At 44.6% G+C, this 24,622-nt stretch overlaps 1 protein-coding gene across 22 annotated transcripts in view; it reads left to right on the top strand.

The window, feature by feature from the left end:
- The window catches only part of CLASP1 (cytoplasmic linker associated protein 1), a 211,566-nt gene that overhangs the window by 152,331 nt on the left and 34,613 nt on the right, over window positions 1–24,622 (top strand). For 12 of the 22 annotated variants that reach the window (XM_080918017.1, XM_080918019.1, XM_080918020.1 and 9 more), the window contains 6 exons: window positions 1,689–1,752; window positions 4,799–4,962; window positions 8,850–8,928; window positions 9,733–9,876; window positions 18,745–18,888; window positions 19,719–19,825. In XM_080918017.1, coding sequence (XP_080774143.1) covers window positions 1,689–1,752; window positions 4,799–4,962; window positions 8,850–8,928; window positions 9,733–9,876; window positions 18,745–18,888; window positions 19,719–19,825 — 702 coding nt within the window. Of the gene's footprint in view, window positions 1–1,688; window positions 1,753–4,798; window positions 4,963–8,849; window positions 8,929–9,732; window positions 9,877–15,010; window positions 15,113–18,744; window positions 18,889–19,718; window positions 19,826–24,622 lie in introns of all 22 variants that reach the window. The other 10 variants (XM_080917999.1, XM_080918010.1, XM_080918015.1 and 7 more) reach the window with 1 other exon arrangement.

Below are 24,622 nucleotides of genomic sequence, written 5' to 3' on the forward strand. Positions count from 1 at the left end.
TGACGGGTACACATCTGACAGGAGCATCCTTTAGATGATGCTGTCTGAGGAGTCAGGAACGGAAAGCAGCTGTGTGCTGCTAGGGCTCACTTCTCCCCCAAGCTCCAGGATTAACTGCAGCAAGTAGGAGGCTGTAAACTCATACCATTCATGTGTACAACTTAGATGTTTCCTCGATGAAATAGAACACTCCCCAATAGCAGCAGCACGCTAGCTTTGTAATTATTTCTTATACCTTCCTTTGGCACTTCATAAACTACTTATGTAACCAAACTGCACAGACTGAATAAAGGGATGCATTTATGCCAGGTCTCGGCTCTGCTGCCATTGCATGTTAATTATTTTGTAACTTTTTTGAAATAACAGAAAGTATGGTAGTATATGTCTGGAATCTTAGCACTTGGGCATCTGAAGCAGGGGGATTCCCTGTTAGTTCAAGGCAATCCTGGACCTACAACAGTAAGTTTTGGGCCAGTCTAGACTCCTGAGTGACAGCCTGTCTCTACCCCTCCCCCAAATAAAAGGAAAGGGAAAAGCTGGAGGGCTGGAGAGTGGAAGGTGAGTGTGTTCGTTAATCAAGCCTGCTAGTGCAGATGTGAGCAGAGAGTGTGGGACCCATGAAACACATGGTATTATAACTAATAACCGTAACTATAAATCATAATGGTAATTTGAGCATTACTGCAAAGAAAGGCAGGAATTTTTTTTGTTTTTGTTTGTTTGTTTGTTTGTTTGTTTGTTTTGATGAATAAATTGTGAGTCTAAATAACCAGACTTGTGGCCATGAGTGGAGGACTCCTCTGGGACCCATGTGCTCATGAGCACTGCTACAGGACTGTGGACTCCAGGCTTCTCTGACTAGTCCGCCCGCCATATTCACCCTTGCTCCATTAACCCATTTTGTCCATGAAGATGCTATGGGAGCTCTTGTCACATCCTCCAAGTACACAAGCACCCTAGTGACACACCATACACAGCCTGAGTCTTGTTGACTGGTCTACTTTCTGCATTCATGGTATTTACTAGGTACCCCCTCACCCACAATGGTCCTTAAGAGCCTGCTAGCCCTGACCTCCTCTAGATTACTGAAGGACCATTGAGGCTTCTGGATCTCAAATGCCTGAAGAGGTGGATTGTTCCTGTGTGACCAGAAAGAGAACAGTTCCTTCCAACCTTTGTGTGAAAAGGGTACTTAATTATGCTTCCCGGATGAGAGAAGGCAGGGGCCACACCAGTGTGCACTGAGGTTCATGGTCCTAGTGTTAGCCATTTTCTTGTACAGTCCTCAGCCATGTGACATAGTGCTTATCCTCAAGGATGCCACTGTACTTAGAGAGTATGTGGTTCAGTGAGATGCTCAGTGGATAATGGTACACATTGCCCAGCCTGGCAACCTAGTCCAATCCTTGGGCCCCGTGTATAGAAGGAGAGAACTTACCTCCACAGTTTGTCCTGTGATCTTTTTACACACACACACACACACACACACACACACCCATAGCCTAGCAGGTAGAAAATTGACTTGGTCTAAAGTAAGGAAACTTGGTTCATACCTGTCCACTTCCAGTAGTACTGAGAGGTTTTTTTTTTTTATTACATAATTAAAGATTAGGTGAAGGGTTTCTAATCTGATTGCACTGGTGACATTACATTTTAAACTCACGTATTTCCATTTTGTTCTCCACTAGTCGAGTAGAATTGAAGAGACTGTGTGAGATTTTCACCCGCATGTTTGCCGACCCTCACAGCAAGGTAACCAGGTCTCATGTATATTCTATGTGCATGCCTGCAAACTATGTAATACATCCCAGAACTGACAGAGGACCCCCCTCCCAGTAGTCTGCATTAACATCTTTCAAAGTGTAATTCTTGGGAACTTACATGACCATCAATTTCAAATTAAGTGTGCCTCAAATAAGGAATGTCATAAAAGGAATCAGATGGAGTCTTTTAGTTCATCAGCAGGAATTTATGTCTGTCTCCTTTTAGCCAAACAGTATGCTAGGTTCTAGAATATAATAGAGTATATTTTAAAAATGTTATAGTAGTGGGAAAATGCATATAGTTACTTTAGTATATCAGGTAGAATTTATTTATGTATTTTATGTATTTATTTATATTAAAGGTAGTATCTATTAGTTGCCTTTATTATAAAACCAAGTTCAGCTATTTTTCCTGATGGAACCTGGCTGTTCCTAAGAACTTGGTAGGTGGAGATCTGCCAGGTAGTACTTCTGCCTTCTGGGACACCAAGCTTTAAAGACTGCCTTTTCTTTCTTATTTTTTAAAGAATGTATTTATTTATCTTATTGACACACCAGAAGACAGCATCAGATTCCATTACAGATGGTTGTGAGCCACCATGTGGTTACTGGGATTTGAACTCATAACCTTCAGAGGAACAGCCAGTGCTCTTAACTGATGACCCATCTCTCTAGCCTAAAGACTGCCTTTTCAACAAGAGAGTTTTCTGCTGAGGGAAAACAATACAGAGGATGGGACAAAGTCCTTTTCAGGAACTCTGCTCTCCATCTTTCTCAGAAAATCCGCCAGGGGTAGTGTTGAAAGGGAACCTCTTTATAAAAGTCCCTTAGATTTAACTGTATTTTAAGTAAATGTTATTATTTAGAAAAAAGCTAGTAAGGGCTAGTGATGTCTAAAGAGTGAGAAGATGAAGAAAAGATAAGAGAAAGCTAAGGGGTTACACACCAGATAGAGACTAGAGTGTGGGAATGGATAGGAACTAACTTCAGTGTGGACAGGATTGTAACTCTTAAAAGTGGTCTCTTCCAAGTCACATTGGGAGAATAAGGGTTGTGATGACCAGAGAGTCCAGCAACTTTCTTTTTTCTTCTTTCCTACTCTTGCTTCCTCATAGGAATTGTCCTTGAAGTAGTAAATATCCATCCACCCACCTATCGATTCATTCATTTACCCATCCATCTGTCTGTCCGTCCATCCGTCCGTCCCATCTACTCACCCATCTACCTACCTATCCATTCATCTGTCTGCCTACCTATCCATTCATCTGTCTGCCTACCTATCCATTCATCTGTCTGCCTACCTATCCATTCATCTGTCTGCTTACCTGTCCATTCATCTATCTGCCTACCTATTCATTCATCTATCTGCCTACCTATTCATTCATCTGTCTGCTTACCTGTCCATTCATCTATCTGCTTACCTATCCATTCATCTGTCTGCCTACCTATCCATTCATCTATCTGCCTACCTATTCATTCATCTGTCTGCCTACCTATTCATTCATCTGTCTGCTTACCTGTCCATCTGTCTGCTTACCTATCCATTCATCTATCAATCTACCCACCCACCCACACTTACTGTCCACCAATCTACTTACCCACCTATTTACCCATCAACCTAACCCTCTGTTCATCCATGTGCCTACCCTCTATCCATTAACCCAGTCATTCAACATTTCTCCAATTCCTTCCGTGAGCTAGGGATATAGAAAAACAAGGCAAAACAAGAACCACAGGGGCCAAGCACAGGGTGCTTCTCCTTTCTCTTGTTCCTGCAACAATACTCTATCAGCTATGAATCCTGCCTGTGAAGGCCTTCCAGAAAGGACAACATAAAAAACATCAATTTTAAGCCCCCAAAAGACTGAGGTTAAAATCCAAATAGATAACCAAAGAGCTTACTGTCACGTTCTTTCTCTATGGAAGTATTAAGAGTGATACAATTTTAACGATAAGTATAATATAGCTGGTAAGAGTTATGCCATAAGGGTATTATGTTAGATGGTTTCACATTGATGAACTTTCTGTTACCCGTTACCTCTAGATTGCTGATTCAGAAGCAGAATGTGAGGATAAAGAAGGAAATTTGTTTGCATCAGAAGGCTCTTGTCCAGTGAGTTGGAGGTCTCAGTTTAGTTCATACTCTTAGCTGCCTGAGCAAAGCTAGGAGTTCCAGCTATCAGAGCTCACGGACTTCCTAGGCTGTCACTGGAGACCCCTGTGGTGAATAGTTGCTGTGATAGTATCGAGGAGGTGTGGGGTGGGTGTCCCATCACAGCATCAGGGTTGGGGACCCACTGCCACTTCCTTCCCCGAGACAGGCTTAGGGACAGTCACCGTGCACCGTTTACCTCAGTGGCAGCAGTGGCTACACAGGGGCATGAGACTCACAGAGGTGTCGGGAGCGCCTCTGGTAACCCTATGAACCCTAACATCTGAAATCGGCACACATCAAATTACCTGAGCATGACTAGGGCTTCTACCCCTTGACACCCTGTAATAGTGTGTGTTTAATGCCAGGGAATGAGTCAGAATAATATACAATCAAGACAAAACACCACCACCCCTGTCTCTCTCTCTCTGTCTTTCTTTCTTTCTCAGAAAACTCTCTGGGATCAAACTACGAAACCTTTCTTTCTCTCTGTACTGACAGTTACAGGTTTATATTGAGGGAGAAGAGAGTATTTATCAGTTTGTAGATTTCTCAGGATTGTTAAAAGGAACTGCATGAAACTAGTATTTCTTTGCTGTGGACTAACATGGAATTTGTTTTGTTGCATGGCCTGGTGTGCGGTGGAATTCACAACAGAGAGTAAGTGTCAAATACCCCTCCCCACCCCTCCCCACCCCACCCTACCCCACCCCACCCTACCCCAAGCCCATCTTCTGCTGTGTGTGCCTCATAAGATGTGAGCAGTGGTTAGCCTGAGTGACAAGACTGGACTAGGCTCACTCGCCCAGGCATTTGAAACATCTCAGGCTGTGGAGGAAGTCATGAAGGCAGGGTGTGAGGTGCTTGGTTTTCTCTTGTGCAGGTTTTCAGTATGTTTTTGGAGACCCTCGTGGATTTTATAATCATTCATAAGGATGACTTGCAAGACTGGCTCTTCGTCCTTCTCACACAACTACTTAAGAAAATGGGAGCAGACTTACTTGGATCCGTGCAAGCAAAAGTTCAGAAGGCTCTAGATGTCACCAGGTAAGACTTGGGTCCTGCCATGTTACTGCTGTAGGCGTCTTAGCCATAGTTCTAGTCCTTCGTTTGCTTCTTCATGGTGTCCGGGCTGTCCTGGAACTCGCTCTGCCCTCAGACCCGGAGTCTGCCTGCCTCTGCCTCCTGAGTATTAGGATTAAAGCGGCACCAGCACCACCAGGCTTGTGCTTTCAGTCTTTCCTCAGTTCCCCCTGTTCACTTCTTTCCCCTTGCTCACAAGTCATGTACGAGTGCCTATGAAATGTATAGAACTTCACCAATTCCCTTTCTTTTATAAAAAAAATTAGACATTAATATTTAGAATATTTATATCTTTCAGAAGTTCTTATATTTTAATACTTCAATGTTTTTGTAATTTACCTCATAAATTTAGCAATATATGATGTAGAAATCTTGTTGGACCATAAACTGCTCTAAATTGCCAGTTTTGGGGCTAGACAAGAGGCTCGGTTGGTGAAATCCCACGAGGACCTACCTGATTTTAGGTCCCAGCACTGTTTGCATCTGTTGCCCTAGCACTGGGGAAGTGGGGACAGGAGATGCCTGAGGTTGCTGATCAGTCCGTCTGACCAAATTGATGCCCTCCTGTTTCAGTGAGAGACCCTGTCTCAAAATATTAGATGGCAAGTGATAGAGGAAGGCACCTGATGTTGACTGCTGGTCTCCATGTGCTTTTTGTGTGTGTGCGCATGTGTCTGTCTGTATATATGTGTGTATGTGTGAATGCACATACACCCAGAAGTAACTACTGAATGCACACACATATACAGAAACAGGCAGTTCCTCCACTTAGAGTTTGAGAATAGTAACCGTCTTTGTAGTTGGTCTGGCTGTTACAGTGGCTCAGAGACACTTGGGAACCAGAAGCAGAAGCCTGGTGCTTGCTGTGCAGTTGAGGGTATTAGCATGCCTTGACTAGAAGTGAATGACCGATATCTGAAGATACTCACAGGCTCTGATTTGGTAGAAGACAGAGGCCAAAGGGAGACTCTCTGAAAAGAACAAGCAAGTGATTCCCAGGCAGTAGCCTTCGTAGGACCGAGGTTCACAAACTGGAACAGATCCTGGATGTCCTGGGGTTTTCACAGGGAAGGAGCTCAGAGGTGACGTGGGTTTTTTAACAGTGAGAAACAGAAGTCGTGCTGACTTGCCTAAGGTCACAATTAGTTACCTATTCTCCAACTCTGAACCAAGGAACTATTTCTGTGTATATGTGTGCACTCAGTAGTTATTTCTGTATTATTGTCACTTATTTCTGGATACACATATGCATGCACACACACACACACACACACAAGAGTGCACACAAAGAGCACGTGGAGACCAGCAGTCAACATTAGGTGCCTTCTTCAATCACTTGCCTCCACAAGGGTTTCTGGCCTCGGCTCATTTGCCTGCCCCTATGATTCCAGGCTATGATTCCAGGCTGCCCTGTAGGCGTGTCCCCTCCCACACCTTCTTGTTCAGTTAGCACATGCCACCTCCGGCACACCTATGCTTGCAGCTCCTACATGACCAGCTGCCGTGTGGGCTTTGTGACTCTCCACTGCAGTGCCGGTGGGTTTCTCAGCCTGCTAACCTATGTAATTTGCACAGATTTTCTTCTGATTTTGAAAGAACTAAGAGTAGCACACATTATGATAAGGCTTCCAAATTCTTCTTCCACTGGATAATTTATCTGAGCAGAACTTGGGAGCAGTATTGTACACCAGTGCCTGGGACCCTTGCAAAGCATTGGCCAGGGGTTGACTGGGGGACCTGGTCTGATACAGGGTTGCAAACAGCCATGCAGGTAGGGAGATGTGGCCTTACTAAATATGGATCCAGTGTTTTCAGACTTTATAAAAGGTCAAAAGCATAGATTTTTATAACATTTTAAAGATGTTTTTGTGACTCTGTAAAGTCCAAATAAAATATATGTGAGTCAGATTTAGCCCAGAGGTCTCTCAATGAATATGAATTTATAAATTTATTAAAGTTTTTTTTAATGGTGGGCATATTAAGATTATATTCCTAAATTTTGGTGATTAAGGAATACAATTGGATATAGCTCAGTGAGTTTTTTCTTTCTCTTTCCCAATCCAGCTCCCTTACCCCCTACACACACAGTCCATCCCCCCCACATACACAATCTAGCCACACACACACACAATCCAGCCGCACACACACACAATTCCGCCCCCCCCCCACACACACACACAATGAGAGGAAAGCAGAATTATGATCTTTGTTCATTTCTTTTCCTTGATGCCCTTTCTTGGAAGAGTCTTAATCTTAGGCTGCGCTGATTACTCAGTGCTTGCTCCATAACATAAGCATGAGGGTCAGAGAGAGTTCTGGGTTCAAATAGTAGGTCCCATCTCAGTAAATAGAGAGATCAAGGAAGACGAGCAGCATAGACACACACGTGCACAAACGAAAAACAAACTGAACAAACTTAATCTCACGTAAATTTGGTGTCTGTCTAAGGCATGTTCCCCTCCAGTCTCCTGCTCGCCCAGCTGGTATGCGGACCTATTCCCATAGCAAAGGCCAGGTAGAAGCAGAAACTGCTGGAAAGATGCCCTTGTTGCAGGCCCCAGAGAACATTAGAGGTTATCAGTGATTATTCGTGCTGAGCACCTTGCTTCACGGTTCTAATCTGCCCCGGCTTCCTTGCCTCTGGATGCCTACCACAGGCACGTTTCTTGCCTAAGTACGCTGACACGTCTCTGTCTGCTGGGTGTGGAATCAGGAAAGGTTGAGGCTTGTTGGCTCCTTAAGTAGAGACATGATGGTGCACTTTGTTCAGAAGTAGCTTTCTGTAGCTTCCAGCTCTCACAGATTCCACTTCTGGAAAATAAGGATGCTCTTGGGCCAGTTTTATTACTTTGGGGGTCAGGGGAGCCCCAAAGCTTTGCCCATGATTGGCAGGTGCTCTGCCACTTAGCTTACATTTACTTTTTATAAGTAATTATGATTAAAACACAAGTTCGTAATATGTTCCCCTTTTTAAAACTTTATAGTTTTCTTGTGTTATTTTTTCTAATTTCCACTGTGTCTTAGAACACATAACATTTCTTCCAGTGTTGGAGATTCAAACCTGTGTCCTTAGTCACTTCCCATACCTGTAGGAGGAGTCTCTTAGATCTCCAGGAGATCCAGAGAGAACTGTCGCTCACTCCCAAACAGCTGCCTTGTCTTTCCTGAGATGAAGACTTCACAGCCCAGTGCCTCTGCTACGCATTTTAAACTAGCAGCAGTGATTGCCACACCGAAAGGATAAAAGGATTGACTTTGCTAGTCAGAAGCTCCCAGGATCACTTGGTTGGATCAGACATGTACAGTGCCTGTGAGGCATGGGCTTAGTCACAGGTGCTCCTTGGACCCCAGGCATCCCTTCGAGTCATAGCTAGGTAGAGAATTTCCCAGCACCACACAGGCATTTTTCTGTAATGACTGCAAGAGGGTCACCTGCATTTACAGGACTGGAGGACACCTGCTTAGCTTCCACTGTGTGAGTGCTAAGCGGCCCAGTACAGATGGACAGATGGGATCTCAGAGTCACCACTTCTCCAATAAGCAGTGCTCAAGAAGGGGGGAGGGGAGGAGGCCGCCTGCCTGTACTCTGCCTAGTCTGCAGTTTTAAAGGAACAATGGCCTACCTTCCAATCCCCAAGTTTCCACATAGAAATATTAATTTAGTGTTTATATAAACTGAAAAGTGTGTGTGTGTGTGTGTGTGTGTGTGTATATATGTACACACATACACACATATAAACATGAAACACACACACACACACACACACACACACATATATATATATATATATATATATATATATATATTAATCTATACCAGGATTAAACATATGAACTTGTTTTCATTCTAGGGATTCCTTTCCATTTGATCAACAGTTTAACATTTTGATGAGATTTATTGTGGATCAGACTCAAACTCCAAACCTCAAGGTTAGTGGCTGTTCATGTAATTCAACATCTGTCATTTACAGTTGCTTTTCAAGTTCCTTTTTTCTTTATGTCTCATTTAGAGATTCTGAATAACCAGGAGTATCTCTATGCAGCCCTCTGTGAACGTGCTTTCATTTTTCTCGGTCCCGAATGGCTAACTCCTTTGGTAGGCAGATGCCAACATAACTGCCATGTTTTACTTCTGCCAACAGTATCAGTGCCAGTCGTTCTGGGTTCTTGCCAAGTGTGCATCAGCTTTTTTATAGTTGACCCTGTAACTGGGAAAAGCTTTCTGATGTGCCAAGATCAGTGTAGGGTTAGAGTGTGTTTTAATCGTAGCATTCTCTGAGGTGGGTAGAAGGTCACACCTGGAATGACAGGACAACTCAGTCATGTTACTACACAGAGGAAGGAGGCTGTGTGTGCATGTGCGGTCTGTTCCTCCACCACTGACTTTTCTAGAGGCTCTAGGATGGGTCTGATAGATAGTAGCCTCCTCCTCCTGAGAAAAAACCAATGGAGAAACTGGAGCGGAGTAAGAGATGGGGACTGAGAGTTGCCTCTCGGGCCCTGGCCCCGAATGTTTCACAGAGCTGGCTGCAGAGTTGAGCTTGGCATTCTGGCCAATGGAAAAGCTATTCTCCCTGGAAATCTAGGAGCGTAGATGTGGAGGAGGCTTGTCAGTGCAAGTATAAACTTCATCAGGGACACGGGGAAGTTTCCCCTTCGAAGCATTTCCAAGAATTCTGTTCAAAGGATGTGACATGTCAATGCTTAACATTTCTAATCATTGTTCTCTATCAGGTCAAAGTGGCAATCCTGAAATACATTGAGTCTCTGGCCAGACAGATGGACCCCACAGATTTTGTAAATTCCAGCGAAACAAGACTTGCTGTTTCTAGGATCATAACATGGACTACAGAACCAAAGAGTTCAGACGTGAGAAAGGTATGTTCACAGAGCTGAAGCAGGACTCCGGGCTTTGCTCAGCCAGCTAGCCACATCTCTGCCCCCAGACCCACATGGCTGTGTCACCAAGGCTGTGCTGTTACAGCTCCTCTGTCCTGCTCTGGCCATCTCTAGTCTGAAGGATCGGCCTGTGTGATAACAAGGCACTAGTAGTTGTGTGTTCACTGGTGCTGTGCTCTGATGAGGGAGGGGCAGATCTGAGGCTCACTGTGGCTGCAAAGGTACCTGGGAGTAAAATGTAGCTGAAATGTTTGCTAAGACATTCAGACTCCTGACTTTAAAAAAAACCAAATCCTTCTGTTATATGCCCCCCACCCCCACCCCAAACACACTTTAATTTGGTAAGGACATGTGTGTCCATGCACATCTGTTGTGTATGTGTGTGGCCAGAGGTAAACCTCAAGTATCTTCCTGTCTCTTTCTACCTTAGTTTTCACACTGAAGTTCATCAGTTCAACTAGGTTCACTGAGCATTGAGCTTTGAGTCTTTCTGCCCCATCTTCTCAGTGCTGGAGCGATAGACATAAGCCCCTATTCTTTCACATGGTGCTGGAGATGAGCCCTCGGTCTTCCTCCTACACAGTGAGCACATCACCGACTGACCCACCTCCCCAGCCTCTGAACTCTGATTGTGTTTGAGACGGCTAACACCAAGCCATTACTTTATTGCTTTGGTAGCTCACAGGGAATATCCACCTAGAGAAGCTGCAACAGCTTAGCCCAGGTCTCCATTCCCTGCGTAGGTACGGTCCACTTCACGGAACTGTATTCACCGACTCGTGCAGAACGCACAGCCACCGCAGACTACAGTCAGTCAGACTTGGTTGCTATAGCACTTCCCTTTCTCTTTCTGCCAGGGTAACAGCCTCTGCTTGGGTTTCACAAATGTCACATGGCTGTTGTGCATCATTTAGTAGAGTACTTGTCTTAAAAGCGTGAGGACCATGCCCAAAACTCATTAAAAACAAAACAAACAAACAAAACAGACACTGTGGAAAAACGGATACGTCTGCTGTGGGCTCTCTTGACAGTGTTCACCACTCTGCCGTCCAGGCCTCTTCTCCACCTACCGAGCAGAAGATCACATCTGGTTAGGCAGTCAGGGGCTCTACCAATGCCAGGAGGCCGTAATTCTCCCAGTTGATGAGCAGACTCCAGGGTGAAGTTCAGACTTTTCCCTGAAGGACAGAATCTTACTTAGGGTGTCTATTGCTGTAATGAGGCAGCTCTTATAAAGGAAAACATTTAACTGGGGCTGGCTTACAGTTTAGGGGTTTAGTTCATTGTCATCAGTCACTGTGAGAAGCATGGCGGCACATAGGCAGATGTGTGTTTGAGGAGCTAAGAGTTCTACATGGGAATGCAGCTTGAGCCTAGCTTGAGCAGGATGGGAACAAGTGCTATATAGATTTCCCAGGTGCCCTTGTGGCACCAAGGCCAGGGAACCTCTGCCATCTACTGTCCTTATTTTAGTCACCTCTAAGCATTTATCAGAAGTTCTATTGGCACAATGTAACCAGTGAGCCACTCTGGGCCGTGGAAGTTGCAGTAGTAGGAGGCTCAATGGTTTCATTTGATTCAAAAGTCAGTACCAGAGGTTTCTGTTGTACTTTTCAGATTGACAGGATCATCAAATATAAACAAAAGCCTAGAGTCACTAGCAGATGTAAGGATGTGCTAACTTTTGTCAAAACCAAAGACTAGATACCTAACACACTGCTTATGAGAGGGGCAGTTGGTCTTTCAGGGCTTGATGCTGGTCTCTCCATCGCTTCTGCTGAGCAACTCTTGATAGGGAGGCAGGCATGGAAGTACTTACAAAACAGCAAGAAGCAGAGAGAAAATGGAGTCCTAATAATGCAGTGCTGAGTGCACCCTTGATAGCCTGAAGACTTCCCACCGGGGCTCTCAGCTTGAAGATCTCTGCCCTCAGGAGGAGTTCTCCCCCTCAGTCTCTCAAACCTCTTTGCAGCACCCTCGTAATTGGGTCAGGCCCACTCAGGTTTCTTTTCCCTTTGTCTCAAAGTTAACCATCTAGCGACTTTAACTATATCTGTACATCCCTTCCTTCGAATGACTATGGTGTGAGGCATATCCGCCATCCTTCAAGTCTCACTTGCTGGAAAAGTATTACTTGGGGCCTGTTCTTGGGGCCATCTTTGTATTGTGCTTCCAAAGCTCTTTCGTGGCCTGGCAGAAGAAACCTTTGTTATCTGGTAATTCCTTAGCTCTTAAGTAGGGAAATTTGTTCTATGTGGAGGCCAGAGGTCAACCGCAGGTGTTGTTCCCTCAGGTTCTGTTTGTGTTGTTTTGAGACAGACTCACACTGGCCTGGAGATCTCCATGTAGGTTAGGCTGTCTGGCCAGTGGGTTCCAGAGACCCTCCCCTCCCTGCATTCCTAATCACTGGCTGAAGTTTGCTTCGTGTTTAAGAGTGTTTACTACTCTTGAGCTCTGTTCCCAGCACCACACCAGGCATCCCACAACCACTCCAGCTCCAGGTGATCTGACACTCTTTTCTTCTGCCTGCTGTGGGCATGCGTGGCAGACTCACACGTACACTCAGATGTGAATAAAGAAATGTTTAACAAAATACAAAAACAAAACAATAAAGACCATGTATCTCCATATCTAGGGATGGTTGTTGTGTTAATTACCTGAGGAAAGGTACATGCCAACACACATGTGTGCAAGTCAGTACACGGCTCTGAGTCCTTTTCTTCTTTTCACCACGGAAGTCCCGGTCACCAAATTCAAATCATCAAGCTTGACCTGAAGCTTTACCCACTGAGTCATCGCACTGGTCCCAAGTCCCAGTTTTTATGTGTGTTCTGGGGCTTTATCTCAGGTCCTCAAACATGTGTGCAAGTACCTTACCAAATGAACTGTGTCCCCAGCCCTAGACTAGACACTTTTATAAAAATACTGACTTACTTTTGGCCTCTCTGCAAATTGTGGTGCAGCTCATGTACTTAAGTAGGTGTGCCTCCACATTGCAGACACTCTGCTGTTTTTAACCATCCAGTGTTTTGTGGCTCTGAGGGCATAAGTGGGTGCATTAGGACAGTTTTCCAGCATATGGTCTCTGGCCCTATAGACTACTCAGCCACACATGACTTCCTTAGCTCACCACACTTACCACTCCCAGGGCCTAGGGTCGCTTTATGTCAGTGTCCTGCTTGGTTGCTGCTGGGAGCGGTATAGCTTGCACAGAATGTGAGGTGTATCCGAAGCACTTTCTGAATGAATAGAGTAAACAAATATGGATACCATGTGTATACTACAGCTCACTGTTTTGGCTAAACTGACTGGCCGGTGAGCCCCAAGTCTAGCCAGATCTGTGTCCCTCCTCCCTAGTATTGGGGTCACAGACACACAGCAATAAACAGCTTTTATTTACATCAATGCTGGGAATCTGAACTCAAGTCCTCATACTTGTATTTGTTTATTTATTTTATGTATTTGAGTACACCGTAGCTGTCTTCAGACACATCAGACAGTTGTGAGCCACCATGTGGTTGCTGCGAATTGAACTTAGAAACTCTGGAAGAACAGTCAGTGCTCTTAACCACCAAGCCATATCTCCAGCCCCCAATATTTTTAATATTTCCTTTGTTTCTTTCTTAGCTTCCATTTTTAGGGGTGTTTCACTCTGCAAAGAGAAGGGAGTTTTAATATTTAAGAATAAAAAAAAAAAAAAACAAAAGCAAACTCACAGCATTCAAAGGGTATTCCCTACCAGAATGTGGATGCTGGAAGCCTCCCAGAGATACCCCCCTGTTACCTTGCATGGCTACTTTAACATTAACCTTTTCCTGGTATAAGTGTGCCAGCCAGCTCTCAGTGGTCAGTAGACCTTCAAGTAATGGAGAATGTTACCTAGAAACAAGTTTGCCACCTGGTCTCCTTTTGGCTTCTGCCTGTGTGGCTGAGCAGGGCATTTAATCTCCTGAATTTGTTGTCTTCGAGAGACTGATAATACTTGGCTTGGGCATCTAGGGCAGCCTTGATTACAGTAAGAAAAAGATCCTGCCACCTCGTTTGCTACTGTCTAAGGGTTGTTTGGGATTTACTGTTGAGAAAAGAAGTTGAGGACCAAGTTCTTTCTAGCACTTTGGATGTTATGTTATCTATGAAAGGCCATCTAATAAAGGCCGTAGAATTTTCCCTGTAAAATGTGTTAGTTTCTGACTGTATGTGAGTGTGTACATATGTGATACTGAATCTCAGCCCCCGGGCCTTGGAATGCTGGCAAGACCCTCTACCCGGTGCCGTATCTCCAACCCGGAGGTTTTTCAGACAGGGTGTCATGAAGCTCAAACTGGCTTGTTTTACGGTGTGAACTCCCATGCCCAGCCAGAGTATCTAAGTGAATGTTTCTCCTTTACAATTCTAGTTGCTGTATGTCTGCTTATTTTCAGATTCTCTCTGTCAAATGTCAAAACGTGGTGCCATTTTTCAGTGGGCTAGCCAGGGACCTTTCGCAGGTCCTTGGTGCTTCCTTGGTTTCCACAGGCTTTGAGAAATGTTAGCAATGAAGGCATGGCAAAGGAACCCAGAAAGGAAAGACACACTGTGGGACGCATCCAGAAATTATGTAGGTCTGTGAAGGGCCAGATTTCTAAACCACGTAAGAGCAAGATGGCCCAGAGGGTAAAGGCTCTTGTCACAGCCTGATGCACAGGGTTTGATTTGTGAAATCCACATGGAGGAAGAAGAGAAAGGACTTTTTCGAGTTGTCTTCTAATTCCCACATAATTTTGTAGTGTCTGTGTGTGTGTGTGTGTGTGTGTGTGTGTGTGTGTGTGTGTGTGTGTCGACAGCGCAGCCTAATCTAAAAACTGAGAGTTGACTATGAACTTAACCATGACTGTTTCTCATGTCTCACTTTGACCTCTGATTGCCCTTCATATCATAGGAAGCAAGAATTCTTCTCCCATGAAGGATTGTGATTAATTAAGACACCCAGCAAAGCTGTGCGTGCTCAGGTCTCACTGTCCCTGACTTCTGCTTCAGGGTCTTCAGCCTTGATGAAGCTTCACTCTGAGCCAGCAGACAGCCTTGACTGATCTTTCCCTCTCTCTAATCCACCCTCCCCTCTTCTGCTCACCAGTCCCAGCGTCAGCGTAGTCGAGCAGGGGAGGATGTCCCTGGTAGGTCAGTTCTCATCTGCTCTGGGCCTGGAGAAGGAAACTTGGAAGAAAGTTGTAAACAGGTAGATTGAGCCCAAATACTAATCCCAAGTATACCGTCTGTCCACCTTCACACTGTCCATACCACTCCCCTGTGAGGCCACTGAGAATTACCATTAATAAGATGGCATGTGACCGTGTGCCTGTTTTGACGTTGGTGTCCTGATTAACCACCTTCCCAGTGAAATGGTTTCCAAGGGTAAATCACTACCATAAATAGAATAACAAGAGGAGAACCGTTTCATAAATATCCTGGACTTAAGCAGACACCTGCACCTGAGCTAGAACCCAGTGCCCTGAATCAGGGTGCTGCTACCCTGCAGAGGAGGTGGGGACAAGAAGATCCCTGGAGATCCTGAGCCAGCCTAATCTGATTGGCAAGCTCCGGTCCACTGGGTCCAACACACAAGGTGGGCTACATCTGAAAAACGTCCTGGAGGTTGTCCTCTGGCCTTCACGTGAACACACACACACACACACACACACACACACACACACACACACACACACTTTGTTCCTAAAATACCTTGTCTTGAATGGTTTTATAAAGTAAGTGAGCTATTCTCAGTAAATTAGGAACTCTGTCCTTCTGTTTCCCACATAAAAAGTTTTTGCAACTGGGTAGTATCAACACCAGGATTTGTCAAGGGTTAGTTTATGTCCTGCCTACTTGGAAGAACTCTCTCTGTAAAATGTGCAGCCACCAGGCAGATGATGGTCCTAGGAGTTCTCAGCATACAATGAGTCTTGAAGAACCTTTTACCTACCCCTGAATTCTACTGGAAGTGAACAGATGAGAATCACTCTTAAGATTCCATTTGACTGGGCTGGAGAGCTGGCTCAGTGGTCAAGAGCACTGACTGTTCTTCCACAGGTCCTGAGTTCAAATCCCAGCAACCACATGGTGGCTCACAACCATCTGTAATGGGATCTGATGCCCTCTTCTGATGTATCTGTATCTGGGGTGTACTTATATATAATAAATAAATCCTTTAGTTGACTAGAATAAGTTAGCAAGTGGCTATTGGAGATACTTCAGTAGGCAGAGTGCTTGTGTAAATGTGAGGCCAGAGTTAATCCCCAGTACCCATGTAAAAAGCCATAGCAGTCTCATTGTAAACGTTTGATTTGAAATTCTTTTAAAAGCATAGTCTCAAATTATATTTTTAATTTCTGAAAATTTTTTAAGGATTGATTTATTTATTATATATGAGTACACTGTAGCTGTCTTCAGACACATCAGAAGAGGGCATCAGATCTCATTAAATATGGTTGTGAGCCACCATGTGGTTGCTAGGATTTGAACTCAGGACCTCTGGAAGAGCAGTCAGTGCTCTTAACCACTGAGCCATCTCTCCAACCCAATTTCTGAAATTTTTATCTCATTAGAAAAAGACTGTTCTTTGTAAACATCTTTAAGCCAAAGTTTGATTTTTGAGGGCTTGAGAGGTTGCTCAACAGCTAAGAGCACTCACTCTTGCAGAGGACCAGAGTTCAGTTTCCAAGTACAATATCAGGTGGCTCACAACTGCCTGTAACTCTAGTTCTAGGAGATACAAAAGCCTTCTGAGTTCTGCAGACATCTGCATGCTTGTGTTCATGTGTACACACAATCACACACACACAGGGAGGGGAAATAAAAATAAATATTTTTAAAGTAAAAGGGGCTGGAGAAATGACTCAGCAGTTAAGAGACCCTAGTTTAGACCCTAGCACCCACATTAGGTGGATCACAACTGCCTGTAATTCCTGCCCCTCAGATATGACACCCTCTTCTGGGCTCTGTAGGTGCACATGCATGCACACAGCATACGCATACACACATTCACACAATCACTAAATAGATGTGTGTTTTAAATTTAGCATTGGAATTATGTGAAAAAGGCTAGTGAGTTAGCATTTAAAGGTCTGTGTGCTTTCTTCCCTGAGACAAATGTAATTTTCTTATTAAATAGCCAGGAATTTTAAACATTGTCCAGGGCTATAGGCCTGCTGTTCTTAAAAGATGCTGTTATGCATTAGTATTGTGGAAAACTTCAAGGTAGTTTGTGGTGTTACATGCGCATTATTCTGGGAGGATATCTGTCTCGTAAAGAGCATGGCACGTTTTGCATGAAGACAGACTGTTCCAGAATGCAGTAGGTAGAGCACGCGGCCAGCATGCCCTTGCTCCACTAGTGCACAGCTGTCATCCTGGTACTCCAGTGGTAGAGCTGGGCCAACCAGAGGTTCACAGTCATCACTGGCTACATATGTATGTATACATCACAAGCAAGCTCACGACCAGCCTGAGGCTGTCTCCAAAGATGAAGAGAGACTTCTCAGGTGCGACTGTGCACATGTAGAGTTCAAGTCTCTGTACTTTACTAGTGCAGCACACGTGTGTTTTCCCATGCTGAAATTCCTGCCCCCACCTGCCTTCTCGTCACTGTGTGATTTTTCTGCATGTGTGTGGAGTTTCCCTAACATCTCACGACCGGTTTTTAAGCAGTACAAATTTATTTGCACAATGTTTGAAGCTGGTTTTCTTATACAAAATCACTTAACAGTACTTTCATTTGTTTGAAACAGATTGTTTTGAGTGGTGCCTAAACCAGGAAAGTATGTTTTATCATAGTACATCCTCAGTAATAATGTTTTTCATTTGTGGTTAAGAGTATAGCAGCCACCTGAGGTCTGGGGTAGGAAGTGAGAAACAGGAGGAAACTGTGCCTAGTGCTTTTCTAAATGAATGTTTTTAGGAAGGTGAAATTTCTTCCACAAAGTATATTCTTAGTTTTAAATTTGACCCTATATCATGGAAAAATATTCCAAATATTTTACTGTAGTCCTAGATATTATAGTCTCTGAAAAGATGTCTTATAGTATAGTCAGTTAAAATGAAGTAGAAACTAGAAATAGTTTTGTATACTATTTTTTCTTACTCTTGACTTGGAAATTAGTAAGGAGTGGCAGTTGGTATTACCAGAAGTTTCTTTCGGCTCAGTTTAGATTTTTTCCTGTTGTTGAGACAGATTCTTACTCTGCTCACTTAGCTGGCCTGCTCCACACTGTGTAGACCAGGCTGCCGGGATAAAAGGCATGCCCCGCCACACCCAGCTTCACGTTTCTAAGTCGGCCTCCCCCTTATTCCTGAATCTGAGTTTTAAGCTCAGACTCCGCATGACTAAGTCATGTGCCACCATCGCTGCAAGTGTCCCTACATTGTTACTCAGATAATGAAATACTTTCCCAAAGGTGACAGTGCTTTGGCATGTCATCAGCATGCAGTCTTTCCCCTGATCCTTGTTCTGCTTCTTAGGCATAAAAGAAGACTTTTCCATGTGTGTTTAAATTTTCTAATTTACTCAAGTGCAGTGGGGTAGAATGTCCCGAGATAAACCCACCAGAGGTCGGGGCGCACTGCCAGCTTGTTCAGCTCTCACTAGAGTGGGAACCATCTTAAGCAGTTACTATTACATTGTTATATAATGTGATCATATTATTCTATTTACCACAAAGGAAACGTGTCATCCAAGGCCAGAGCATTCAAACAGCAGCGAGGACGGTTCCAGGTTAAAGTCAGGCTCTCTGACCGATGCTCTCCCTTTGCAGCAGCGCTTGTGAACTCTGCTGGTGTGCACACTCGTCCCTTCACCATACCCTCTTTTTCTAGGCAGCACAGATTGTGCTCATCTCTCTGTTTGAACTGAATACTCCTGAATTTACCATGTTACTTGGTGCCTTGCCAAAAACATTCCAGGATGGTGCCACCAAACTCCTGCATAACCACCTCAAGAACTCGAGTAACACCGGTGTGGTAAGTGCCCTGCTCGTGCTTTGGTCATGACCTCGGAGTGAGCCTCACTCGGCTGCCAGGCTGCAGCTTAGCCGGCTTCCTTGTCCTCTGCTAACGGGCTCTGAGCCTGTGAGGTTGGGGTCCTTTCTGATCATGGCATATGCTCCAGAAGTAAATGGACTTAGTACTGACATGGGTAAGATTGTCTAGTCAGTTACACATTTACTAAGGTGTTGTATTGTTCCTTCATGTTTAAATCTGTTATTTTATTCCGGTAATGATACAATTGCTTACCTGTCTCACTATTCTAGTTCCTTTACCATTGCTCTGACAAGAGGAACTGAAGGGAGGATGTGTCTCGGCTCACATTTCCCAGGGTGGTTCAGTCATCCCGATAGAGGGCAAGTGGTCGGTCACAGGTCACACTGCATCCGCAGTTACAGAGCAGAGAGTAAAGTCACTTGCTGGTGCTCAGCTCACTTCGCTCCTTTTATTTGGTCTGGCACTCTAACCCATGGGATGACACTGCTGGAATTCAGGGCGGTTCTTTCTACCTTAATGAATCCAACCTTGAATCTCTCCGGCTTGTCCAGCGATTGGTCTTTTACTTGGTTCTGGATCGTGTCAGATTATCAGTCAGTATCAGCTATAAGCTGACCATAGCCATGGAGCTCAAAGGTTCCTGCAGAACAATTATCCACTGAAGCTTATAACTTGGGGCAGGGGTGGGGTGGGGGATTGGCCTGTGGCCACACCCCACCCATTTACATGAGGGTTAAGAGACAAAAGGAAGAGTGCTTGGACTTTCAAGAAAACCTTTGGATAATGACGCCTACACTCCTTTGTCCCAGGGATCTCCAAGCAATACCATTGGCCGGACTCCTTCCCGACACCCCAGCAGCAGAACCAGCCCCCTGACCTCACCCACCAACTGTTCCCATGGGGGACTCTCTCCAAGGTAAGTTCATTCCACAGGAGCGAGAAATGAAAGTGCCCCAGTTTTCTCAGCCTGCTTAAACATAAGCCGAATAGCAGAGACTAGGACAGGGGTGTGGGCTGACCCCCTCTCTACTTGTCACTGTGTCACCTGCTCCATGTTCTCTGAAGTTCTGCTAGCTCTGAACACTGAGCCAAGTACCTCATAGATTTAAACACTGAAGGTACCTGTCCTCTAAAACAAAGAGAACCATAATGGTGTTATTGAGTTAGCAATAGATCCTCTAGCGTCTGCACTAAGCCTGGGGTACTTTTCCGGTTATCTTTCCACTCCAAACCTGCCCGTGTCTACTTAAAGCAGATAGATACTGCTCTGCGAGCCTGAGCGTCTTGGAGCTCAGCATGGACGACTCCTGTTAGTCTGGGGGCCTACCTTCTTACTCGGTAATTTTTGTTTTTGAGCTGAGGTCTGCTAAGTAGTCCTGGCTGGCTCGAACTTCCCCTGTATGTTTTGCCTCAGCCTCTAGGCTCCTGAGATGGCAGTCATGTACCACCATGCCCAACAGTGGGGTGACCTCAGAGGAGAGGTGTCTCAAGCCTTGTTAGAATATATTCTGGGCCAGCAAGAATCTCAAGTGCTATATTTTATCTATGAAAAGTCAAGGTCTTTGGTCTATGAAAATATGTCAAATATACCCTTTCCTGGTAAAGGCCTTCGTATGCTAAAAAGATGTCCACATTTATTTTTAGTTTTGCCTTTGGTTTTGGTTTTCATTTTGAGACAATGTCTCATTTAGCCCAGGCTGACTTACTATGTGGCAGAGGATAACCTTGAACTCAAGATCCTATGCTTTCACTTCCCCAGTGCTGGGAATCGCAGGCATGTAAGACCAAGCCTGTCACACTGCTGCTTTTGAATATAACTTTTGTGGATTCTTTTCTTACCACTAGTGTCCTCTTCAGACCCCAGTTACACTATCAGCATCTTGGGACAAAGAAAATCTGTACTTGGGGGAAGCATGCGTTCTATAAACTCTTACAGCACCTTGCTGTCTTTGTATTGCTTTGGATGTACTGTATTATCAAGTAATTTCTGTAATATCAGATCCATACTTGATCTGTAGTAGCAAGTCTGATGTTACATCTCTAGATTCGATCTGTGTTGTCTGGGTTGCAGCATGTTAGGGTTAGACAGTCACTGAAGAGAGAGAGTCACCGCACTCTTCCCTGGTGACTGAATGCTAAGGTCGCTGAAGGACATGGTTTAGCCTGAGTGACCAGGGTGCAGTCCAGTGGAAACTCTGGAAAATGCATGTTCTCTGTAGAGTCAGGCCCTGCCTCAGCATGATGCTTTGTGTTCTCAGTTGGGAAGTCTGTTCTTTCGTAATACGCAGTTCGTATGTCTTTTAGCTATTGTATTATTAGGTAATGAGAAAAGATAGTACTTCAAATTAAGTATTTTACTACTTTGATACTAAGTTTAAAAAACTATCTAGAAATTAATCTTTGCAGGTCTCCAAATCATTAAAAATATCCACTAATTCTTAACCATAGCTTTTTTTTTTTTTTTTTTTTTTTAACTCTTAGGTGAAAGAAATGAAGAGATTTATTTTCAATATTGCATATTTTCTCATGGCCAGATCTTCTTTAGTGAATTACTCAGTTAATGTAGTTTTAGGTTAAACGCAAGAGTTGAGTAGCTTGCACATCTCTTACGGGGTGATAGTGAGGTCTCCGCCATGATTCTAAGCCATGCATATCCTTGAAGTATGGCCTTGACTCTCACCTTTTATTTGAAGGGGAAAATAAAAGACCAGCTATTTGTCTTTTTAGTTCTGTATGTCAAGATGAACTAGAGTTTTTCTTTAATCCGAAAGTTCTGTAATTTGATTGTGGTGGTAACAAGGGACTGGTTAAAAGTGGTATCAGCTCTAATTTAATGGCAGCTTTAGATTTCTGTGGTTAGAAAGCCAGTGGTCTCAGAGATGTCTACAGAGTGATGCTTTGTAAACTATGTCATTACTGATGTGTGTGTGAGAGACGGGTAGCTGCCAGATATTCCCAGCTAATGAACAAGAATGACACAACATCTGAGTGGAGATTATCACTTAATACAGTGATACTTAGTATTTTTTAACTCAGAAAGAGTTACAGTTACAAGTGTCAGGTCTTGCTGCAATCTGGTATATGTTCCTGATGAGCATGTCCCTGAACAGAGTGGAGCTGTGTGCTCACCTCTGGGTGCCCTGGCAAAGCTGCCCTTCAAGTGTCTGAGTGAAGCAGCACCTGTAAACCATGCAAGGGTTCAAAGCCAGCCCAGCCCACATGCGGAACTATACTTGGGTACCACTCCTGTTCCCTCTCTGCTTACTCCCAGCCTCAAATATGGCTTGAAAAGGAGCTTTAGATCCTGTACTCTCATCTCCAGGCTGTATTTTTCCCTACAAAATGGGTTCTGTGCCCCTCCTCCAGGATGATAACACCTAGGGACACCTGCTGGGAGACCTATATTGGTGGCACTGAAGGTGGTGATGGCTCAATTGTAGACCACTAGCCTTCCAAGCATGAGGACTTGAGTTCAGTCCTCAGAACCCATTTTTTAAAAATGTAAAAGGCTAGGCACTTGTATTCCCAGCAGTAATGAGATAATAGGTAAATATCAATCCCCAGACAGTGCACTCAAGCTAACCTACCTAGCCTACATGGGGAAGTTCCCAGCTACTCAGAGGCCTTGTCTCATATAAAACATAGAAGGCGGCTGAGTAGCAGTGCCCTGAGGTTGTCGTCCGACCTCTATACAAACACATGTACGAGCGGTGCTACGGCAGGCAGGATGCTGTGGACTGTGCCCTGTGTTCTCCAGGCTTGTGGTAGGAGTTAGAACTTCCCTGGGAGCCTCTGCAAGCCCAGTCCGGTTACTGACACTGTGACAAGTAACTAGATATCTGTGTTCCCAGGTGCCTTTTGGTTTCCTGTGGGTGATACAGAAGCAGAGAAATGCCATTTCGTGTCTAGTTTATTTTCCCCTCTGCGCTGGCCAGCTGAGACTTACTGGCTTCATTTGCCCACTCTCCAATGGCACTCTGTCTCCTGAGCTCTGACTACATCCGCAGCTCAGAAGCACTGCCTGCTGCCCTAGAGGCCCCACCCTGCAGTGTGGTCTTAGAGCACCTCAGCTGTCCCACTCGAGAGCGCCACCTCTGGTCCTTTCTGAAATGACTCAGGTACCACCTTAGCATCCTCAGTTTCCAGTGCTTCCAATGCTTGTCCAGCCCAGCCCTCTCATAGGTATGTTCATGGGGGTCTCAGTTGACTGAGTTTTGGGGATTTTTGTTTGCTTGTTTTTTTGATACAGAATTTCTCCATATAGCCTTGACTATCCTTGAACTTACTCTCTAGACCAAGCTAGCCTCTAGCTCACAGAGATATGTCTGCCTTTTGAATGCTCAGTCAAATGTATTTGTGTGTGTGTGTGTGTGTGTGTGTGTGTAAATATATATATAATTTTAATGTAGAACTCTGTCTGCACATACACTTATATGCCAGCAGAGGGCATCAGATTCCTTTATAGATGGTCATAAGCATCATAAGCCACCATGTAGTTACTGGGGATTGAACTGAGGACCTCTGGAAGAGCAACCTATGATCTTAACTGCTGAGCCACCTCACCAGCCAACCTCAGTTAATTAATAAAGTTGGCTTAGCCCATGGTTGAGAAGAAAGGAATAAAAACAATCATGAGGAGCAAACCATAAAATGAACCTCCATGTACAAAGTACTAAATACTGCTCCAGCTGATTTTAATGAGACTCTGTGGGGAAAGAGAAGTCCTAAAGAAAGTCTGATGGAGCAACTTTCTCCTCCCCTCCCCTTTGCATCTATGTTTCTCTGTCTCTGATTTTCCTCTTCTGATCACTGCAGTCGGTTGTGGGGTTGGAGTGCCGACGGGCTATCGAAGCCCCCACCTCCCTTTTCTCAGCCTAACTCCATTCCCACCGCTCCCTCCCACAAGACTCTCAGGCGCTCTTACTCTCCCAGGTAACATGCTACCTGTTAAGTTTGTTCAAGATGTCACAATATTATTGTGTTCCCAATATTGCCCTGGGTCTTTCAAAAAGCCTCTGAGCTCCTCTGGTGAGATTCCTGCCTCCACTTAGACTTGCAGGAATGGAGCCTGGGTGAGATGTATGAGCAGGAACAGGCTTGGAAGCCAGGCTGCTGCTCTGTCTAAGGGCCAGTGACACCCAGCCAGATTGGTCACCATTTACTCTCACGGGCTGTTTGTCCTAGCCTAGCATTCAGGACCTCTCATGATAACGAGGTAGACTGTGGTGGGTGCAGTTTCCTTAATATGAAGAGCTCTGCTAAGGGTCGGGTGAGACTATGCTTTCCACAAGTAGCTGTCCCTACTGTGGATGCACAAAGACAGCCACTTGCACAGCAGCAGACAGAAAGCCCTGAGAGGTCAAAGCACCGTGAACAAAACAGCTTGAAGAGAAAAGCCTTAATATGAGCTTACAGCTTGTACTCCGTCTTCCAGAGAAATCAGGGAGGAGCTGAGAAGTAGCCGTGGAGGGCGCTGCTTATTACCGGCTTGCTCAGCCTGGTTTCTTATAGCACTCAGGGCCGCCTGCCCAGGGTATGACCCTCCCCCCCACAGTGGGATGGTAGGTTCCCACATTAATCATTAATCAAGAAAATGCCCTATAAGCAACATGATAGAAACATTTCCCAACAGAAGATCCTCTTCCCAGATATGTCTAGCTCAAGTCAGCTTGACAAAAAAAACAAAACAAAACAAAACAAAGACAAAACGAAA

The sequence above is a fragment of the Micromys minutus genome, assembly GCF_963924665.1.
Source record: "Micromys minutus genome assembly, chromosome: 6".
Classification (NCBI taxonomy): Eukaryota; Metazoa; Chordata; class Mammalia; order Rodentia; family Muridae; genus Micromys; species Micromys minutus.